The 23,571-nt window shown below is 45.3% G+C and overlaps 1 protein-coding gene across 1 annotated transcript in view; it reads left to right on the forward strand.

The window, feature by feature from the left end:
* The first annotated feature begins 1,479 nt into the window (after positions 1–1,479).
* Positions 1,480–23,571, forward strand: part of Vwc2 (von Willebrand factor C domain containing 2) — a 121,761-nt gene continuing 99,669 nt past the window's right edge. Inside the window, exons 1-2 of the mRNA XM_032916379.1 lie at positions 1,480–2,101; positions 3,399–4,194. Of these exons, the coding sequence (XP_032772270.1) occupies positions 3,502–4,194 (693 nt within the window). The 5' untranslated portion in view covers positions 1,480–2,101; positions 3,399–3,501. The remainder of the gene's footprint in view (positions 2,102–3,398; positions 4,195–23,571) is intronic.

The following is a 23,571-nucleotide window of genomic DNA, read 5'->3' on the forward strand; positions in this document are numbered from 1 at the left end:
CTCCTTTCTTTGGTTGCTTTTGGTCACAATGCTTCACTATAGCAATAGAAACCCTAAGACATTGAAGTTGTCTGAATGGATAATGTTTTTATTCGCCAAGGAAAGTGGTTCCTCTGAAATTGCATTCTCCCTGCATCCAATCTGCCCTATCACTGTTTCAGAATATCTGGTGAGAAAGCCCAGTTTAGAGGCATGGTGGAGGCAAGCCAAGCGTCTTCTTGAATACTCAGAGTAGTATCTCTACCTTATGACCATAAGGTTGGGAAAAATCACAATTCCCTCCAGATTCAAAGTGACTTGGAATCATAGACAAATAAAACCTCTTCATCCCTTTGACTGGACAGCTGATTTTTCTGTTGTGCTATGTGACATGTATTATTACATAGTCCTAGAAGGTGTACAGGTTTTCGGTTTTCAACTGTAACCAAATTTGCCCCCGGGGATGGGGGAAGAAGGCTGGGACACTTGGTAAAACAAGGCATCTGGGATATTTCATGACTGGAGCAGTTGGCAGTAACAGCCTTGATTCTAGAAAGCATTTGATGGTGTCTCTAGGTACTCGGAGGAGGACTCATTTCCCGCCATAGAAATGATCACACCTGCAGCGCTATTTTTATGGTGGTTTGTGGAGGTATCATACAGCCCTGGAAGTTATGACTGATGAGGCCCAAGAAGGAGCAGGGGTTATCTATAAGTGAGGTAGCAACCCTCAGGCAAGGATAGATCTTTTCTCTGGTGTTTGCAGCAAATGCAGACAGCATGGAGAATCCCTACACTTCTGCCAGTGTGCATGTGTCTGTTTGTAAGGAAAAACGGTCTCCCAAGGAATTTCCAGGTCCTATTCTTTCTGGTCTCCATTTAAATCTTGGTTCATCATCTACACAGAGGTGGAGAAAATAGTTCTTTCCTCCCAAGGCAGTCTCACTCCCAACAGAGAGTCTGACCCTTTAAAGTTGTATGTCACTATCTGGCATGGAGAGTAACCACTGTTCAAGAAATATTTCTTTAAACACCCCACTTTGGAGATTAATTTGAACATATACCACTGGCCTTTAGTCCTTTATCCAAGAAAAGAAACAGATTCAAGATCAAAGAGGAGGGAATTGACATCAGCATTTAAACAAGTCAGCAGCAGCTGCAGCTGCAGCCTCTGTAGTAGAGAACCAGAGCGTGTGCTGTTTGAAATTGTCCACATTTCTTATTCTTCCTTGTCTGTTCCTCTGGGTTTCTGGATGTAAAGATGGAATAAACCTCCCTACAGTCTCCGCTAACACATCCTCAGGATTTCAAACTCAACAGTTTGGTTTACACTTCCAACAGCAGCAAAAGCAATCTGTCCACTGAGAGCAAAGCCAGAGGGGGCCTATTAGGGGAGAGGATTTTAAAGAAAAGAATAAACAGAAAGAAGAAAAGGCAAGATGAAAGGTCCAGAGAAGAGTGAGTGACAAGTCTTAGATGGAAGCTGAGTGCACCTGACAGGTGGGCTGAGCGGTGGCTGCCAGGGCAGCGCATGCAGCTCGGGTCTCCTACCCACCGAGGGCAGGGCAACGCCGGCCCGGGTGGCGACGCCTCGTGAGCGTGGGCAGCGGAGGAAGGAGCGGGGTGCGAGCCCTATGCCAGGCAGCTGCGACAGGAGGCAGGCGGCGGGCGTGCGGCTCTCAGCCAGCCTGCATCCCATTGGCCCTCAGGACGCGCTCCGAGCTGTTCCTCTCCTCCAGGGCGCAGCGGATACCCACTGGTCCCCGCAGCTCGGTTTGGAAAAATTCTTTGCCTGGCTGGCAAGGAGAGAGAGACTGGGCTCTGACGGCTCCCTAGGGCGCGCTTCGTGATGGAGATTTAGGGACGAGACCCGGGGATGAGAGGTGGAAGGCAGCGCGGGCACTGACAGGACTCCGGGAGGAGGCTACCAGCCATCAGCAGCCAGATGAACAGGCTAGGTCAAATGCTCTAACCGGGTGCATGCGCCAGGCGGAGCGCGCTGGTCGGACTGTGTTCTCTGCGGTCCGCCCTGCGCTGGTCCCCGGTCATCACCAGAATGGACATTGGAGCCCCAGGGCCGCGCCGGCTAGAGCCCGGCGTCCCTCCTGCGTCCTGAGCTCATGTATGTAGGTGCCACTCCGCCGCCGGGGTGAGGGTGCATGTTGGAGGTCCACGCCGCGGGCATGGGGACGCCTCCGGAAACTACTCTATGGCCCATCTGCTGAAGAGGACCCTTTCCTGACTCACAAGTTTTAAATATGGGCAATTCGCCCTGGGCTGAGGTCCACTGGTGTTGGCAAGGAGTCAGGGGCCAGCGTAATGGGAGTCCTAACAGAGAGGACTGGCTGAGATAGAACGGGACAGAGGCACTGGTGTGTATGGAGAGGGTGGGTGTTTGACAAAGGCAAATAGAGACTGGTATGTCTGTACCCAGTGATGTCTGGGGGCTCTAGGTTCCTTTGGGTGGCAGAAACTTTGAGATCCATAAAAGGCTGGAAGACGCCCTTCAGTAAGGTAGTCTTGGCCCTAGTCCCATGTCCCTGCACTTCCAACCTTCTCAGAACTCCCTGGGTGAACATCAGTTATTGATCACCAAGACCCCTCCGGGTTATATGCTATTACAAGATAGCCTCTAGCCAGTAGCAGCGCTCACATCACCCTCCAAGTCTCTTAGTGAAGAGCCAGTTACTGGAAGTGAGGTAGCGGCTAAGGAGTAAAGCCTCAGGAATCCCGGACCCAGCCGACCAGGCAGAGGCCAGATAGCTCCCAGGTTAAAGAACAGAGAGGGGCATGTACTCCCTAGACAGCAGCATCTAAGAAGTTACAAATGAATCTTGGGGTCTTCGGAGTAACAGCGAGCTTTTGTGGTTTTGCGGGGGGTGTTTTTCTTTTTTTTCTCTCTCACTTCTCCCCCAGCTTCCTTTCCATGCACAAACCCCTTGGGCTGGAGAGGAAGGGTTTCTCTTTAATCTGCTTGCACGTTTGCCGGTCTCCAACTCCACTGCGGAATTGTGTTTAGAAACCTGCGGGAAATGCGGCCAAGACTTAGGGGGAGCCAGCCTAGGTGCCAGGATTTGAGCTTTGAGTGCAAGCCTAGCAGCCCTCACCCGCCCGACTTGCTGCATTTTCCGGCTCCGCAGCCTGCCGGTGATCATCTCCAGTACTAATCCCCACCGCAGGAGACCCTCGCGGCCGGTGTTTTTCTCCGACTTGGCTTGCGGTCTATTCCTGTACATGTGTGATGTCTGAGAACCCCCTTGTATACCAGACACTGGGCAAGTTGCCCCCTCCCCCAGCGTCCAGCTCGTTAATCTAGTGGGATGCTGGAGCCCGGGCGGCGCCGGGCCGGGAGGGGGCCACGGCGGGGCCGAGGTGCGCGCGGGCCGCGGAGCTCAGTTGTACTGCTGTTCTCTCCGCAGGGACAACGACTCCCGGCTGGCAGCGGCGCGCCCCAGGGCTGTGAATGCGACTTGCTCAACGTCCGCGCTCCCCGCCCGCCCGCCCGCCGGGACGTGGTAGGGGATGCCTAGCTCCTCTGCGATGGCAGTTGGCGCGCTCTCCAGTTCCCTCTTGGTCACCTGCTGCCTGATGGTGGCTCTGTGCAGTCCGAGCATCCCGCTGGAGAAGCTGGCCCAAGCTCCAGAGCAACCCGGCCAGGAAAAGCGCGAGCACGCGTCTCGGGACAGCCCGGGAAGGGTGAGCGAGCTCGGGCGCGCCTCTAGGGACGAGGGCAGCAGTGCCCGGGACTGGAAGAGCAAGGGCAGCCGCGCGCTCTCGGGCCGGGAGGCGTGGAGCAAGCAGAAGCAGGCCTGGGCTGCCCAGAGCGGGAGCGCCAAGGCCGCGGACTGGCAGGTCCGGCCTCGCGGGGATACCCCACAGGGGGAGCCCCCGGCCGCCGCCCAGGAAGCAATCAGCCTGGAACTCGTGCCCACACCGGAGCTGCCTGAGGAATACGCCTATCCCGACTACCGCGGGAAGGGCTGCGTGGACGAGAGTGGCTTCGTGTATGCGATTGGGGAGAAGTTCGCCCCAGGTCCCTCAGCCTGCCCATGTCTGTGTACGGAGGAGGGGCCCCTTTGCGCCCAGCCAGAGTGCCCGCGGCTTCACCCGCGCTGCATCCACGTTGACACCAGTCAGTGCTGTCCGCAGTGCAAGGAGAGGAAGAACTACTGCGAGTTCCGGGGCAAGACATACCAGACTTTGGAGGAGTTCGTGGTAAGAGGCAAGAGCTTGCTAGCCTGGCAACTTGGCACCTTCCAGGAAGAGGGCAGAATGGCTTTGGTTCTACGGTATCTCCCCACCCCCTGTGTCTTTGAAGAGAAAGCTCTCCCTGGTTCTCTGAGGTGGAGGGCAGTTTGGATACCCATTTAGCATGCGCTCTCTTAGTGCTGGGGCAGTCCTTGTTAGACCAGTGTAGAGGGCTGTTATTGATTTGATCAGGTTATTTGCCTTAAAAACGTTACTTTGGACTGAAACCTTGACACTAAGAGAACAGCTCCGGGGTATTGGCTACACTTTCAACACAAATTCATTGCTCCTAATTTAGAAGAGAAGTGCTCAACCTGTTTTCAAACTCGGTGTAAATTACCCTGCCACTTGGGACACAGTCTTTAGTTAATGGCTAATTAAAGACCAATCATATGCAGAAGTCGTTCCCCCCAGATCTGGAGTTCCGACTAACAAATAATTGTTCTAAGTATCAAAAGAAAACATTTTTTTGTTTACTAGTTGCCAAAACATGGTGGAAAGCAATATCGAGAAGCCCAGTTTGTGGTTAAAGGTGTTTTAATCTTAGGGGAATATAATGTGTTTTATTGCTCTTGATCTTCTGCGTTGGGTTCCAGGCTAAGGTTCTCACGTAGAGTGATTTAGTGTGTTTGTATATCAGGCTAGGAGGTAGATTATCTATCTACGTTTTATAGAGAAGAAACTGAGGCAGAGAATATTTTTTTTAAATGTTCTGAAAGCAGGGCAGCCAACAGAACAAACTGTACCCCGATAAGAAATTCTTCTCTATAGTTTATGCTTTCACCCTTACATCCCATTTGAACTATGGTCAGGCCCTATTGGAACCTTAGGTTTGCATGGTGTTCCTGCCCTGCTTGCCTGTGTTATGCATGGTTCAAGGTGCATTGTCTGCCTCTGGCTTAGGAACCTTAGAAATGTACTCATCTCTGTGTTTGCAAACACCCCAAGCTAGCTCTGGCCTTTGGTTGAGCATTCCAAAGACATTTTTTTTTTTACCCCTGCCAGCAGAGGGCATCCTGAAGTTCCAAACCCTAAAGCAGAAGTTGGAAGACAGGAAGGATGCCTTTTGGAATCCCTTGTAGATTTGTGGATTCCTGGACTCCGTGTGTGAAAGGCAGATTAATAAGTGGAGTGGATCCCAGTGTGTGGAGATTGTGAAGTGTTCAGCCAGGAGGAACTGATCTACAGATAATCTGCAAACTGTGTAACTGGCTTTGTGTTTTAGGTAGGAAAGATGGGTTTCCATTTGCCTGCTGGTCAGAGGCATGACTACAGTGAGATAGGCAATGCCCAGATAGATGTGGATGTCTTTTTGTTGTCATTCTCTTTAAGAAGAGGAGCCTACTGTCCTCAAGGCTAATGAACAGGGAACAGCTTCAAAGATACCACAGTCTTTGGCTTCAGCACCTTGGAGAAAGACAACTTTGATGAAAATTTTACAGGGCCCAGACTCAAGAGATGTAGAGTCAAGATTACAGTCTTCAGTATGACTCCTGTGAACTGAGGACGCTGCCAGATAGCTCTCCAGATGTTTTGGATTCCCAAACCAATTCTCTTAAGTGGTTTGGGTTCACAAGATAATCAGAGTCTTACAATGTCGAAGACAGCTGCTCTTAAATTAATAACATTTGTTGCTTGTTCTGTTTATAGAGTTCCCCAGCACTTTAGAACAGCTTTGTGAGGTGAGCTAAAGAACTATTTTACTATAAAATAAAGAGCTGTAACACTTCCCAGAGGAGCCATCCCTGCACCTGAAATCACAAACACAGAACTCAAATTTCTGTTTTCATAGTTCATTGCCAAACTCTAGGTGTAAAAACAAAACAAAAACCTGTCTTCTTTCTTTAAATGGCTTTTCATATTTTCCTCTCTCATTCTCTCTCTCTCTCTCTTTCTCTCTCTCTCTCTCTCTCTCTCTCTCTCTCTCTCTTGTGTGTATATGCATGTGTGTGTATACATACATGCACAGAGCCAGAGGTCAATATATACTGTCTTCCTCAGTTTCCTCCTTGTTTTTGAGACAAGGTCTTTGAAACTGAAGCCCACTGATTTGGCTAGACTAGATTTGGCCACCTCTAGAGATCCTCTGGCTTCATCCTCCCCTCCTGTCCAAAGCATGAGGGTTACAGAGGTATACCACAGCACCTGGCTTTTATGTGGGTGCTGGGACTCTAAACTCTGGTCCTCATACTTGCAAAGCAAACTGGCTGAGCTATCTCCAGCCTGACTTTTCATTTTTAACTTTCATGTGGTCCTTATACATGTTAGGATGTCACATGTTTGTTTATCACATGGCTGTTAATAACTTTGACTATGTGCTTTCTATTATAATATATAGTTTACATAAAGCTTTTACTCTAAGAGATTCTTGCTCCTTGCTATTGGTATCAAGTACATTTTTAGTCATTTCCCTCACTTAGGATGGCCCATAGAAGTAATTTGTACCTGTGGCTTTTGATTCTCAATATCATACTAGGACCCAACACTTGGATGAGAGGTCCTGCAAAGGATCAATATGGTAGAGTACAGACTCGGCTTCAAAGCTTGGAGGATTTGGAAGGCAGTGGATGGATATTTACTTTGCAAATGTTCACATACTTGCATTTATCAGTCAGGGGAAGAGAGCGGTGGGGGTGGAGAGAGAGAAAGAGAGAGAGATTGATTATCTGCCCATCAATCTATTGTATGGCATCCTACACTAATATTCAGAACTTCTTTCCTTAGCACAGAAGGAAGTGAGCTGGAAATAGGAGGAAGGGGACTTTCTTTCCTGAGGACATGCAGAGCCCTGCACCAAGCTGGGCTCTGCTTCCTGACAGGAAATTGTTGACCCTGCCTAGTGGGAACTTGAAGTGGAAAGCAGGTGAAACTCTGGGGCTGCCAGCTGCCAGCAGTTGCCTGTGATGTGTGGAGCATTTAGCTCCTATAACATATCAGCATCAACTTGGTTCTATGCTTCCTATCCTTGGACACATGTTTCCAAACCCTTTCACTGCAGACTCTCATCCCTGTCTTTTAGCTCCTTTCTGGATACTTTAGCCCTTATCAAATCTATTTATAGCTATACTATTTATGGCTACCTATCAGTAGAAGACTTTACTGTTCAACAAAATACTTCAAAGGTACTCATGGTGACCTCAAGATGGTAGCCTCACTCCTCCAGGTGGCTGTAATTCCATTTATATCCAGTATAGGAGGTCAGGTTAGAACGTTTTCCTTTGCCTCTTTATTGTATAACAATTGTCTCATTCTTCAACTTATGGCAGCAGCAGACACCCAACACAGAACAACTTCTATCTGCTTTGTGCTTTCTAGGAATATCAGTTGGCTGGGGTTTCCATAAAAAGCACCGAATTTTAAAAAAAAAAGTGCATCCCAACACATAGAAATGCATTACCTTATCATCCTAGGGGCTAGAAATGTGAGCTCAAGGCCCGTGTAGGCTTAGTTGTGTCTAGGATGCTTTCCTTGGCTTGCAAAGGGCTGTCTTCCCTCTTTATTTGCTCTTTCTTCAGTATTTGTGTTCAGAGATTCTTTTTTTTTTCTTTGTTCCTTGGTGGCGATTGTTGCTGTGGGGGTTGAATGGGTGGCCTTCCACATAAATCTCTTGCCAGGATAACCAGAACTGTCACTCCAATGACCTCATTTTAAGTTTCCCCTCTCAAAGGTCAGGCCTCCAAATGCTGTCAAATTATTAGATATTGGGGTTCTGACTTGACAGTGTATGTCAGAATACAGTTCACTCTGCAGCACAGTGTCAATGACCAGAGTTCACCTTGTGGCAATGAGACTGAGGAACAAACAAGACATGTGGGGTAAAGAAGGACATATCTATGTGACCAAAGGAAGGAACTATTTTTAATGAAGGCCCAGGGAAAGATGATAATTCCAGGCCCACTGACCATCAGCCTGGTCCATATAATTGTGTCAGTTTCATTCTGATTGCCACTTTGGAGTTTTTATGTTGTTTCTGTGGCTGCACCCTCAAGTCACAGACAGATGGAAGGTGACTCTGCTACTCTGTTGAATTTTAAACCTGTCCCCCATGGTGATTAGCATTTAGTGAAGAAGCAGATTGAATTTGAAATTCATTAACAAGAAATAAGTTTATTTTGATCTACCCAACAAGTTGTTCCCACTGTGGGAATTCTGGTTCTGAAGGATTCATGAAGATATAAATGGAAGTCTGTAACCACGTTCAGTATTTCATTCAAGCCAATGGAACTCATGGGGCTCACTGAAGTAAGGCTGTATTAGGTAGCTAACTGCTTCATGTTTCTTTGCTTCTGGTTAGAGAGTATCAGCTCAAGGTATTCAGCACTGTTTGCTGAGCAATGAGGAGCTCATTTGGCAATCACTATGTCTTGGAAAAAGGAAATATGAATTATTAGTAGGCATTGCTTAATGAATTGTCTGTTGGAGCTCAAAACTGTTGAGAAGCAAAAACCTGTGGGATTCCTGCAGGAAAATTTATAGGGGCTACTGAGTTTAAAGCAAGCACTCTCTCTCTCTCTCTCTCTCTCTCTCTCTCTCTCTCTGTCTCTTTCTGTGTGTGTGTGTGTGTGTGTGTGTGTGTGTGTGTGTGTGTAAAAGATTCGATATCTGGCTTGCCGTTAACTGTATCACAAACATTTCTAGACTTTCATCAAGGAGAAGAGCATTTTCATATGAAACATAGAACCAAGCCTTCTGTCTAAATAGATGTCTGTTGCAATTTTGGATAAATGCCAGTAAAAAAGACTCAATCATATTTTTAGTCTAATGGTGTTTATATTCTTTTGACTGATATTGCATAGCCAAAACAATGCTATTACCATCTACCCTGACTGAGCAAGTATTCTTTTGTGCGAGGCAGTGAGAATGGCAATTAGATCCAACTACTTGTACAAAAACATTTACACAGACTCAACCACCTGAATGACATTTATGCCTAATAAGAAACCGGATGCATTTAGCTAAACATGTGTTTTTATATGTTTATGATGTTTTACACCGAAAATACAATAAATGCCTGTGTCTTTTAAATTATGAACTATGGAATTGTAATGAAATAAAAACATTTAGTCCTAGGCAACCCATAAGAGCAAAGGGCGATGATTCAATCAAGCCACAGAACTTTAGGGGTAGACAGGACCTTAGCAAAGAGCATACCCACCTGGGGCCCAACAGTCGAATCCAGCTGGAGGTTTCCCAATAGCTAGCTCATCTCTATGGAGTTTGTTTGTCTAGTGCCAATATCAAACAAGTGAAAGGTTGATGTCAATATGCAGCTGTCTAGTTCCTGTGGCAACGGGATGACTCTTACACAGCAGCTGTAGAGGGATAGCCTGAGGAAGTCATTTGCTCCCACACGTGGCTCCTTCTCAACTTAGCAGTTGTTGTTTCTGTAGACATTCGTCCTAACATTTCCCCTTAGAACATGAGGACCTTATTCAATGCCATGTGGCTGCTTACATGCTGAAGGAGTTCTAGGATCCTCACCCTATTTGATGTCCAGTCCCACTTTCTTCATCTGTAAGCATGGAATTCTTGGCATGTGGACATGCTAGCGTGAGTCTTGGTCTGCCACATGCTGCACCCTGGAACACTTTCAGGCCTGCCTTGTTTGCTGGCAGAGAGCAATTAGTGGAACCTCGAACATCTCTTACCAACTGAAAAAAGATGAGGTTACTGAAAACAGTTTGCATTTATGAAGCTCTGAACAGATGGAAGGAAAATCCTGCTCTCGATACTTGTGCAGATGCTCAGATGAGTTCCTCTGGAAAGATCTGAGAAATGGCTATGGTGTGGTCTAGATCTCCCTGAGCCTCCATCTGAAGATACCTAATCATCAACTGCTGGTTAGTAGAGCTGTGCTTTAAGAATTTTTATCTAGATTAAAATCTCCATGTTGGGGTTGGGATTTAGCTCAGTGGTAGAGTGCTTGCAAGGCCCTGGGTTCGGTCCCCAGCTCAAAAAAAAAAAAAAAAAAAAAAAAAAAAAAAAAAAAAACTCCATGTTGATACATTCTGACATAAGACCCATCCTGGCATTTACTTCCTAGAAAATTTTTAATTAACATATGCTGTGTACTCAGCAAGATCTTGGAGACTGTGTGAGAAGTAAATGGAACCCTCTAGTTGACAAGCAGGGCCACTATGGTATGACATATCTGGTGGGGAGTTCTAAGTGGACAGGAGAAAGTCATTCTTCATAGCTACGGCTCAGAATTAGTAGTAATAAACTTAATTCTTGATGATGGCTTATTTTTAATTGATAGGAATCTCCAGGACAGATGTCTTGAGGGAAAGAAAAAGCTGCTCAAATGAAACAATTATCAGCTAATAGGTAATATGGCTTAACTCCAGAATACGCACACCGTAGACTTTCTACCCATGCTGCTCTACTCTGTAACCATCCTTTCCCAGTACTTTTCTGACCATGTAGCTAGACGTCCTCCTTGCTGCTCATGTGTTCCTAGGCTGATATCCTGCCAGCTGGATCTCTCATCTCATTCTATTTCTGTCAGGCATTGGGGTGCAGCCAGGACATGGCCTGGCTTTCGAATCTGCAGGAAAGGATGATGTCAGGCCTTGTGAGTTCTCTCAGAAGCCCTAGGACAGTAGAAAAGCATGAAGACCAAGAATTAAAATGTTGTGTAGATACACTCATTTTCAGTAATGACAGAACTTAGGCTTTAAACACAAGGAAACCATTGCTTCCGTGGCAATTTGAAAGATGCGCAAAATTCTACCTTTTGCAAAATATACAAAATCGTGGATGTGATATAAAACCTATCCATGCTTGTCAATATTTGATTAAAGTAAGAAAATCTATTAAAATCAGAGAATTTTGATTCACAATTTTGAAAATTATAATCAATGATTGATAGACCTTATCAGTTTTGGCCAGTGGTGAGGGGCTGTACCTATCACGTTAGGAGCACATGATAGAGGAGAACTGGTCATATCAGGATCCAAGCTCAAAAAGAGAGGGAGGGCCAGGCCAAGGATCCTCAATCCTTCAAGAATCCTTGAATCCTTCAACAGCATCCTCTCAAAGGCTATGAATCTGTCTGTAGATCTATTGATCTAAGGTCCTCCCAATAGTAACATTTCAGAATTGAGCCTTTAATGTATAGGTTAAGAGAGGACATAAAAGGTCCAACCATAGGAATATCTTTTGAAAAGCAAAACTGAGATGCCAAGAAAGTAAAAGACATTGATCGCTAGAGGTAGAAATTATAATCCATACAGAAAAGTCTGCCTTGGTATAGGGGCCTCTGGAAGCCTCTTAGCTCTGATGGGCCCAGTCTCGTGGGTCTAGGAAACTATGGAGGGAATTAGAACGCTATTTGCTTTATAAAGCTAGGGTCTGTCCTTACAGGGCCTTATCGCTATTGAGTAGAGAGAGTCTTAGGGTTTCTTTGTATGGTTCCAGTTTCTGCACTCACATCTTCTTACAGCTGTGAAGTCAGTTCACTCTTCCAATGACATATGAAAAACACAAGATTTTCTGCTTTCCTCAAGTTAATTGCTTGAGAAGAGGCCAAAAGTCCCTATCCTGAGCAAGCACACACCAAGGTGATGTACCTTCCGCCTAGGTCTCTAGACCCACCACAAAGAGCGTTCTAAGTGATGTGGATCATCTCCAAGTAAACCTGAAATAGTCAGAAGAATCAGACTCATTAGCAGGAGTCGGGCAAGAGCAAAGCTGTTAAACCTCTTTGACATCCTGAAATGAGTGCAATTAATATGAATCAAAGGTGGATGCTGAAAGAAAGCATCTGGGTAAGAGGTACAAATGTATTTTGTTACTTGCCATGTTTGTAAGTTAGGTCAAATGCAACCTAAATTAATGAAATGATGCCGAAAGAGGCGTTTGTGTCCAGTAGTTAGTGGGTAGATCAGAAGTAGGTTTGTGATTGTTACTTGTCCTTTTCAAATTGACTAGGTTTGGAAACCTCTAGGAGGGACAATTCCCTGGCATGTCAGTTAGGGGTTTCCAGTAGGAGGAAAAACCTGACTGTGGGCTGCACTTTCCAATACAATGGATAACCAGTTGAAAAAAAATGGGTGAGGTCTAATTTAATAGCAAAGCCATCTCTTCCCAACTCCTGACTAAGGATGCAACGTGACCCTCCATTTCATATACCAACACCTTGACTTCTCCACCATGAGGCAAACCCTCCTTTAAGTTGCTTTTGTTCAATGTTTTCTATCAGTAACAAGAAAAGTAGCTAATAGAAGATTAGACGCTAGTAAAGGGTTAATCTAGTGAGTTGACAAGTAAGTATAGAGGAGCAGACATGTGGATGGAATAAAGGAATGAGATGTCCCACTGCAGCAAGAGAGATGCTAAGGTCTAGTGGGTCTCCCTAGACTGGGAGAAATCAGGGGACAGTTCCATGACTTTGTGGTTACAACACATGCCAATTTTCTGATTCAGAAAATAAGCAAGGATGTAAGGAAGGATAAAGAAGACTTGTCTACTTTTGTCACTCTGAGTCTAGTGAGAACAAGGACATAAGAAAGATGTCCCTGAACAGCCAGAGATCCTGTGTGCAGCACTGCAGAGGAAAGGCTGAGCTGGAGATCAATGACTGTGCAACAAAGACAGAAAAAGATGAGAAAAGCAAGTGTTAATCTGGCTAATGCATCCAGCACTGTCACTCAGGGGGGAGCCTGGTAATCTACTTTGGAGCAATAATAAACTGGACAAAATGGCATGTGCCTGTAGTCTCAGTTAATGACTTGTCAGACTTCAGAGTGTGAAGGGAGTTTCAGGCATCAGATAGTAGAACCTAGATCTATAGCTGGAAACCTACTGTGTGCAAAACAGCTGTACAACCCGTACCCATGGTGCATGGTGGTAGATAAGTGGATACTGCACAGTGCTTGCCTCCCCGGGTGGAGGAAGAAGAGGCAGATGAAGCAGATATACCTATAACTGAGTTGGTTTTCTCGCCCTAGAGCTTGAATTGGTAAATTTGAATAGGAAAACTCTTTAAGTCCACCTTCTGAGTGACCTCAGGAATGAAGTCCAGCGGGCCAGTCTCAGCTTTAGACCGGATCAGGAAATAAGTGGACACACTCAAAGGCCCCTCTGATGTCGAAGCTGCCCATCACAGGCACCACCAGGCTCCCTTTGACCATGAGCAGTTTGTATTGTGCTTTCTGTAATGAAGATCAGAGCACTTTAGAATGATATTCCTTCTTATTTGGTCCTCTGTACCCATCATGCACTGGGCAACTTCTGAAATAAATAGTGCCTCCAACCATACAGATGCTCCACATGTCCAGCTCTCACAAAGTCCTCTTATTCTTTCAAGTTTTACAAAGATCTCTCAGTCTTAGTAGAGGGCTTCAAGTCACATACAATCAAATTACTTTCCAGCAAGTGACTGTTCTCATTCATTGCTTTTGGTGTGACAAGAGATTTGACAGTCACTTTCGAGACAGACCCTCCTCCCTGAGACAGTAGGAGAGCTGTCTTTAGTCCCCTTGGGTGTGGTCAGCAGACGGGCAGTGAGACACATACCTTCTTGGGTAGATCAAGAAAGCTCTGAGCACTGTTGCATTTACCCGTTGGTACCTAGCTATGTCAGGCATGTAGAAATGTCAGTGTTGGATGAGGTAAAAGTCAAAAAGGACTCTGACAAGGCCGGAAGAAGAGAGGTGAGTGGCCTGAGGGATAAACTGTGCTCTCAAGTCTCCGCTTAGATGGCATCTTCCTGTTGGCAGAGCTTCTGGACTCCAGGGCTCTCAAGGAAGCCAAGAAAATAAGATCATCTTGCCCTGGGTGGTAGGGAAGGAAGAGGGGCACACTTTAATGGTTAGGTCAGAGGAATATTGGCTCCTGTATGTCTGCTTGCAAAAGTGGGTCTCTCTGTGGGTAAGGGAGCCCTGTAGGCTCCTCTGCTTAGAGGTTAAGGCCTCAGACAAAAAGGCTGGGTAACCTGGAGACCCGGCTGGTTCTTTATTCACGTGTGTGTGGATGGCACAGAAGGGGGCTTGCTTGGGGCTAAGATAGAGGACAGCAGAAGGGAGCCAGTAGTGCAGCCGCCTCTGAGCTCTAAGGCTGAGTAATTGACAGCTGATGCACTCAGATGGACTGCAACATGACAACCTGACTGATGGAGTCCACACTGGCTTCCAGAGAGCCACCTTTGAGCTGTGAGTGCAAGCCCTGCTGTCATGGCACTGTTCAAAGGCGAATGGACATATATTTGGAGACTGTCATGATTATCTGTTCAAGATGAGCATTGTTTGCCTGCTTACATTAAGAATGCCAAAAGAGAGAGAAACGGGTCTCTCTCTCTCTCTCTCTCTCTCTCTCTCTCTCTCTCTCTGTGTGTGTGTGTGTGTGTGTGTGTGTGTGTGTGTGTGTGTGTGTGTGTAAGACATGTATACACCAGTTTCAGTGCATTAAACATGCCTTCACTTGGCTACAGACCCCCAACTCTGTTCACCTTGTTCACTGTGTCATTTTTCTACCTGAATGATCCCTAAACTGAGTTTATGTTCCCTGCAATGGCATCAATTCAGAGGTCTTCTCAAAGCCCGTTCTTTGGAACATACTTGGTTTTATTCCTTTATGTATTCAGCGAATACTACACCCTCTGCTTTACTCTCCCAAGGATTACTTAAGAGTTTGGATCTTCTGGGTTATTATTTGTTTTTGTTCTTGTTTGGTTTTTTTTTTTTTGGTTGTTTTGTTAGAAAAAAAAGGTGTTTACCTTTTAATGAAAGTTTCAGGAAGGGCTTCTTTCATACAGGTTGGCTCTACATAGTTGCTCATATGCACATCACATAAGGAATCTGTAAATGAGTAAATTAATTATTGGTACTACATAAGAATCTCAATATCACCTGGGATCCCCAAGGGGGGGTCATTGGGGACTCTGAATCTGATTGCCTATATACAGCCCTATGGCTTTTGGCATGCTGGAGTGCAAAACCTTCCTATGTTGGTCCTGATAGATGGCAGAAGCACTTGACCTTAGAGTCTTAGAGGTTCAAGAGCTTCCCTAGGTTTTGTAGGGCCCAGCTGCTGGCCATGTTTGAAAGAGAGTTGTGGTGATGCCTTGATATTCTTTGAAACAACTCACCTGCTCTTTGCAGTGGCCAGAGAGGAGGTAAGGTTAACCAAAGAGGCGTGCTCTTGTCAATGCTGAGTGTGTGTGTGTGTGGGGGGGTGTCAGAAGTGGCCTACTTGCTTTTGATGCATCTATTCTGATTATATATCCATCAGTCTGCAGGCATTATGTCTGAACCATCAGCAGAAGATGCTGTCCTGCTTTACTCTGTTCCTCAAAGTTACTCAGCTCTTTGCTACCAAATACACGTGACATATGAGTACTATTTTCTACTCTTTCCTGCCCTAGCAGATTTCTGTAGGATCTGCCCTAACCAGAGAGAACTGTTCAGACAAGGATTTGAAAGTCTCAAGCAGAGAAGATCTTACAATGTTATTGGTTGGTGCTGAAGAAGAAAGCTGGACCACCCCACCTCCTCTCCCAGGCTGCTCTGTGAATTTGCAGTATGGTCCATGGGGTTTTCTTCCAGACTCTCAGAAACTGACAGCTTCTGGGGACAGTTCTTAATTAAGTCCCTTTGTGTGCAAATTCATTCCTGACAGAGCATGGAGGACAAAGAATGACAAAAATGTCTTCTCTGAAGAGCTCAGGCAGCCAGGCTGAATGCCCTGTGGCTGCTGGCTGCCGGTTGGATTTGAGGGAAAGGAAGGATGAAGGTCCATTTCACTCTAATAGGGAAACACCCTCTTCCTGCGGAAAGGAGACAGAATCTCCCAGGGAGAGCAGAGCTTGCCTGTGCTAGCCCTGCTGGATGACTCTTCATCAGAAAAGAAGGGGTGCCTGCCAGCTTTCCTGTGACTCACAAGGGCAATTGCCTCTGGTCAGATTTGAGGGAAAGTGGGTGAATAATTTAATAAGCCAATAGGGCAAAGTGTGGAAGTAGAGTAAAACTGATGAAAACGAGGCTGTAGTCAATGGAGTGTGTGTGTGTGTGTGTGTGTGTGTGTGTGTGTGTGTGTGTGTGTGTACCTATATTCTGATTCCATACCAGGGACGATGTTTATCTACAGACAAGACCTGAGTTGAACATTTGATCAGCTCCCCACTCCCCGGGTGTGCTTTCCTCACTCTGTCAAAGCAAATTCAAAAGGTATGACTTTCCCCTTCTGCTCCATCTCTAAATAATACAGTTCTCCCTTGTCAGGAGTTACTGAGATATTCGCACACGAAGAGCACTTGGTAACTTTTCATGCCACATGCTCAGAGTGTGAACTGGACGGTTTTGATAGATGGAGTCGCTAGAAAGGACACTTTCGCCACCTGGTGACAAAACTGTGGCATTTTTTTTTTTTTTTTTTTTTTTTTTTTTTTTTTTTTTTGAGTAGCTGTTAGTCCACCAAAAGACAGTTCTTGCCTTAGCACCTAGCTTGGAGCCTGAGCTCTTCAGGATAACTGAACAACAAACCAAATTCCCACATGGGAGCTGGAAGATCATTAGCTTTAATGTAGTAGCATTCCCTCTAGCTTGTGGACCCTTAACATCTGAAGATGCTTGAAAATAGTTATCTATAACCATTTTTCATTGGGCTTTTGTTGGTCTTAGAGTTTTTTAGAGATCCCATTACTGTGGGTAATTACTCAGTGATTCGGTGGTTTTCCCAATAAAGATTGGGCCAGCTTTCATTTACCCTAGACAGGAAGGAGTCCCATAGCATTGAGTTATTGAAAGGGCACCCTACCCTCGCCAACTTTCTGCCTTCTTGCCTTGCTTCTTGTTACAGAATCCAGCCAATTGTCTGAGGTGCTACAGGTCCTGTGTTTTCTTTGGAGTAGCATCCTAGCTTTCACAGTTGTGAATAATTGTTGACCTCTTTGCAGCCCCCAGTGGTGTCGGAGCCTCTATTCTTGACAGCTATCTTGTTCCAGCTCTTTTAGGATCTCTGGTCACCAGAGGTCCCTTCTCTGTTCTATATCTTAGGTGCCTGTTCCTTGTCAGAACACTTGAATGACTCCTGTACTTTTGAGTTGTGGAGGCCAGCTTTTCCCCCAAAGCATCTGGAGTCTTCAGAATCTATCCAGGCTAATGAATGTCAGTTCTCAGTTCTCAGACACCCCTCCACCCAATCCTGGGATACTTCTGATAGACTCAAGCTAGAATCTCAGCTTTTGATTCTTTGTCCTTGTCCCTCTTCCTCCCTCCCACGGATCTTGTTTCCAACACTAAAAATGATTAGGCTTCCCTATGATGTGTTCTGAAAGTCATACTTTTGTTTTCTCTGAACTGTAGCTTGCCCTGCAGACTTTTGAGTTCTGATGTCTGAAGGTTCAGCTCCAGATGCACTGGAAATGATGACTTCCTTACTGAATAGTCCCTGGTAATGCCCACAAACTGAGCATAAGTACTTATTAGTAGATATTAGCGGTTGCCAGTGGTTTTGCTCTTTGGAAAACTAAGTGTTGGGGCCTGCATGAAAATACAGAGCTGAGAGGTCTGGGAGAAGACAGTTGAGAAGAAAACCTAGCTGGACAGAATTTCAGAGTTTACCCAGCACTCCTATTTATGGGCTTAGCATTGTGAGTTCAATTTAGTGTAGACTAAAAATACTTAAAAGACTTGCATCTGAATTTCTTGTCATCCACTAACTAATAGAGTCAAATAACTATCGATAGGACACTTGGTACAGTGGGTAGAATAAGTCGTCTGGACATCAGTTTAATTGTACAACTGGATGTGCATGGATTCCATGCAAATATGACTCTGTTTTACAGAAAAGACTTGAGTCTTTGTAGATTTGGGTCTCTCTGGTTAAAGGAAATGTTTATATGTATAGTGAGGGAAGACAAAACTAGTTTTCTCTCACTGTGCTCTGTACCTCATAGCAATCATGTTCATTGTGTCTAAGCATTATTGTGAGCTATGGTTTAAATCCATCCTTCAGATGTGGCACTGATACACAAGTCACACGCTCTAGTTTGCACACTCAATTGGGCAGAATTGGGCTTGGACCCAATATCTGGTTGTCAGTCTTGCTCTTCCAGTGAAAGAGACGATGTGGTTTCTGTCCATGTGTGCCAGGCACTGTAGTGCTCCAATTGCACCTTGATCATTTACTGGATACCTTCTCCCTCCTGGCCTGTCCATATGAAAGCATAGAGCTTCAATGAGAAATGTGGCCAGCCTCAGACAGACCAAACCCCTGTGCAGTCACAATGGAGATGCAGCCACTGTCCCACCAATGCTACCTGGTACCCTTCACTTTTTGGCCTGACCCTTGCTTGTCTTGCTTGGGAAAAAGTAGAAACCATTTGTCCTTGTGGCCAGAGACCTCCCCATCACCACATTCAGTTTTGAATTTCTGGTTGGGCATCTATAAGAGACTGATGTACGAGTTAGTGCATAGACTTTTCTAGTTTCAGGAGCATGGGTACAGGTTTCTTCTGCCTGTGACATGCACCCTGGGACAGTAACACCGAGGCCCGGAAGAGGCTGGGCAAACAGACCTATGTGTCAGTGTCACTCCACCCTCGAGATCTGGAAGCATTCTTGATTCAACTTGTTTTCATGTTTGTTTTGAGATTGGGTCTTGCTACGTAGCCCAGGCTAGCTTGGAAACCTGCAGTTATCCTGCTTCATTCAGTCTTTCAAGTACTAACATAACAGATGTGCTCCTGCTCAATTTGTAGAGCATCCTTCATCCCTGGGGTAAAGACTCTGTGAGAGCGCCGAGCAGAGTAGTATGGGATGCCCACACCATTCTCCTCACTGTCTGTTCACCTAGTGCAAGGGATGCAGCCCAGAGGCACGCCACCGGAAACTGCCAGCAGCTGATTGCTAGTGGGGGTGATGAGTTGGCTTGGTCGCTTCCCTCCTGTGCTATGTCTTACCGTATTCGTTTCTGATCCCCATCTCCTAATGAGATGAAAGGATACAAGTAAAACTAAACCTCCTCACTGTCCTTGCTTAGTCTTTGCTCTCCCTTCACTGCCATGAGAAGATAGGTAAGTCAGCCTCCCATGTTGAGTTTCCCATTTTCCCCATGAGCGCACTCCTGTGAGCACACGCCTTTTGTTACATGAGCCTGCACGGATGGCTGCTTACACGCACATGCCACGAGATGCCATATCTGTTCTTTGTAACTTGCTCTGTTCCTCGTCATGCTTTTAAGATCCATATATTTTCCTCATGTATGATCATTCCTATATGTTTGCTGTTTTCTCAGATCCCTCGTGACTACCGTGACACAGGGCTTAGCAGGTCTCTTACCAACAGTCATCTCTACTCGGTTTTATTTTCTCAGCCACTAAGATTCTGGTTTTCAACTTAACTGGTGCCACAAGGTCAATGTCTTGGGCTTGGATGTTTACCCAGATGGAAGGCATTTTGCCAGCTATACTTTGCCAGTCTGAACGACTACCGAGCCACCTACGGGGAAGATCCTGCATCCTTATGAAAGGAGACCCCAAATGCCCTCATCCTGTAGGCAAGCTATGAGCGGGGAGAACATGGTGAGAGGGCCCTTTGGAGTCAACTGCTGAGTGTCTGTGCTCTCCCTCCTGAAGAGTTGGGATAGAAGCAGAAGCAAAACTTCAAGAATCTCTCTCAGTTCCAACTCTCCCTAGCTCCATCCTGTAGTGCATAACGCAAAGCCCTAGTTCCCTTTTTCAAACCAGAAAAGATAAGAATCCTGTTTGTCCAAACTTGGTGCCCTCCACGTTATCACCATGTGAGTGCATGCCCAAGAATATGTTTCATTGGGTTAGCACTTCCCACATTCTTGATCAGACAGCATATTCGCTTATACTCCAATTAACTATTCAGACTGCCCTATATTTTTTGCCACGTCATTGGTTTTGTTCGCTTTTCTTTTCTATTTGTAAAAATAGTTCACAATTGATTAATAGAATTTCTTACACATTCTCAGTGCTGTTACTTGTAGTTCCCATCGTGTCCACAGCGACAACTACTGCCCATCGAGCCCTGTGTGTCTTTCACTCATTTCTTCTTCACAGCAATTAAATGCACAAATAATCCATTCCATCTTCTGACACTTGCCACTGTAATGAAATATCCAAGGCAAATCCACTCATAAAGAGAGGAGGGGCTGTCTGCGATTATGCCACCCTGAATGCATCCAACCTGGTCTGATCTCAGAAGCTATAAAGGGTCAGGCCTAGCTAGCACTTATCGGGGAAGCGAAGAGGCGTCATTTCAACTTAAACTGTGGGACACTTCAGCCCATAAAACTTTTGAGCCAGGGCGAGGCACCACATAATCACAGGAGCAGGGAAAAGGGCAGTGCTGCTGATTTCAGGCTGGGAAGTAAATGAGAGTGAAGAAGAGAGTGAGGTTGCTTATGCTTCAAATGTTCCTATGACTATTCACTAGCTCCGCCCCCTCAAGTCCATCACTGCTAATAGCACCACCCTACGGTTCAGCCTTCAATAGTGTAGCAACGGTGTGGGGCTTCTGGTTGGTTGGTTTGTTAGTTGATTGGCTGGTTGGCAGGTTGGTACATTGGTTCACAGAGATGAGCAATGGTGTACACCAAGGATAAAACAAACAGGAGGTTGGCTGCATTGTCTTTGGCCCTGCTGATGCAGGATGTGAACTCAGCAGGGCAGGCAGGTGGAACTGAATGCATTGTGGCTGGTTAGTGTAGATCAGGTTCATCCTGTCTTACTGTTCAGGGATCGTGAGAGGAGGACGTCCACCACCATCACAGATGCCCCTCTGTGTTTGTATCTCTGCCCTCTCTCCCTCCTGACTCTGACCTGATGCTGTGCCTTTCCTGTACGGTTATGTTCCTCTAGCCTAGTACAGGCAGCATTATTTGTACATGGGTCTGGGTCTCAGATTTCTGTCTTCCTGTCCATATAGCCTCCTCTGTTCCACTGTCAGCAGTTGTCTCTATAGTGCTTGGTTGTATCCTAGTTCATTCTGTGCCTGGTCATTCCACCAGAAGAGAAACCTTTGAAACTCTCAAACATATATAATATATATAATATATGCAATATACACAAACACTATACAAATCTATATATAAAGTTATCACTTCCCATTTTCTAACCCCCCAAGCTCCCCCACATCTCATTGATATCTCTTCTCCCATCCAGGCAAATATTTTGATTTTTGTGTTAACTTTACATGATTGTCAAAAATGCTCACTGTAATGTCTAGGTGAGTGTTTCAAGGGTTGGAGGACCAATGCCAGGTTGCCAATGCGGGTTTCTTTGCAGTATGGGATCTCACATAGGTCTAGCCTCCCTTTTTTACAGAATACAACTCCCACCTCAGACCTTCTGGTTTTTAGGTTCAAACAATAGCTTATTAATTATGTCAACAACAAAGCACAAGGTTTTGCTTACTTAGTATACAATGTATGTGTTTAAGGAAGACGTTGACAGGAAGAGCAGAGGATTAGACTGTGAAGGAGGAGTAATGGGGGCTGTTAGCTTCTGGACAGTGTTCAGAATTAGAAGCAATCTTGATCACACACTTTATATTCATTTCCTTAATATTCCTTGGCCCTTTACACAGTTTCAGACCTCGTTTTTAAGTCACCACTTTAGAAACCAGTGAGATAAAGTGGCTAAAGATGCTTTCCCCTTGAGTCTGGTGACCTGAGTTTAAGTCTCCAGACCCATTTGGTGAGAGGAGAGAACGAAATCCTCTGAGTTATCCCTGACCTCCATGTGAGCATGTGCATGCACACACATGATAATAATAAAATAATATCGTTAGTGGATATCAGACTGTTGGCCATAACTCCTCTAAGTATGTACATGTTCTCAGGTGTAGCATCTAATCCTGGAGCACTTTGTATAAGTTTGGGCAAGCCTTACGAAAGATAACTATAGATTTTACAGTTAATTTTTCTTTTACCATGTCCTGTGCAACTTAATTTCATTTGGTGGTGATGGTGGGGTCAGTCAATACATATGTTTTCTAGTGCTTTCATGGAATACTCATGGCTGGGGAATGCATGAAGAATATTGGATTATTTGATTTATAGCTTGTAATGCTGAAATTCCAAGGTGAATATTCCCATTGCTTGGCCTCTGCTGAGGGTCTTGTGATAAATGCCATCACAGTGAGGAGGGGGTGAGATTGACTCTGTTCTCTATGCCTTGGCTGAATTCAGGGGATCGCAGAACTAAAATCATTTCAGAGAAGGGAAGGGAGAATGAGTTTTAATTTACATCTTTGTTTTCATGATAACCTTGTTTTGTGTAATTGCAGAACGCACGCTTTGAAGTTTAGGAAGACAAGTGGATAAACTGATCCAATAAATGGTGAAGTGCGGGCTTTCTTTTATGATGAGTCGTGTTGGTGGAGAAAGATCGAAGCTGAAGCCTATTAGCTCATACTGCTCTGAACTTAAATTAATCCCATCAACCAAAGCATTACAATCATTTGGGAAATTGTTCTGAGATTTTCGTTCCTCCTATTCGTCTATTGTTGAGTTAACATCTGCATTTAGCATGGAATTGGTCCCTAGGCACCAAGAAGGGCTGCCTTTTGCCACAGTGGGATTTCATGGTACCTACTCTAGCAGTTCTTATGACAACCCTCGGATAGGAAGTACATATAATAGAGGAAACTAATTATGACAAGAAGTTTGACTCACACACACAACTCCCACTCCTCTTCCAAGCCAACACCCCCCACCCCTTTCTTGCAGCACGGAGCAAGAAGATACCTTTGAACTGATCTGAGGAAGGAGAATTGTATTCCTGATCAGGGGGCAATTCTGGTGTGGTAAGAAAATGTTGTGGTGCAGATAGGAAAGAGAAGGAGGAAGGTATCTGAAAACATTTCTTGTATTCCAGTTGGGTGTTCAGTGCATGCCCATACTACTTGGGAGGTAAAGGCAGCTAGGTCTCTATGAGTATGAGGCCACCCTGGTTTACATAGTGAATTCTATAACAGCCGGAGTTTCACAGTGAGACCCTGTCTCAAAAAAATCTTGTTTTCCATAGGAAATAGTTGAGAACAGAATCTAAATTGAAGGAACTTTCTGTATGTCGCTCTTTGTGGTATTAATGATTTGAGCTGTAGTTACAAAACTAACCAAGGCAGAGCGTCATACAGATAGACGCCTAATTTCACCCAAGTTTGCTAATAGAAAATGGATTTAACTTGTTGCCATCCTGTGGTAGGTTCACACGTTTGAGACTTGAGTCTCTGGTGATGGGTGAACTCTTTGAAAGGTGGGGTCTTGCAGGAAGTATTTAGGTCACACAGGAATACCTAGTTCGTGTGAAAGGCACAGTGTTCATTTTTATGGTCTTCATTTTATACGTGAGGCTAATTTCTTGCATTAACC

This window comes from Rattus rattus, chromosome 11 (assembly GCF_011064425.1).
Source record: "Rattus rattus isolate New Zealand chromosome 11, Rrattus_CSIRO_v1, whole genome shotgun sequence".
Lineage (NCBI taxonomy): Eukaryota > Metazoa > Chordata > Mammalia > Rodentia > Muridae > Rattus > Rattus rattus.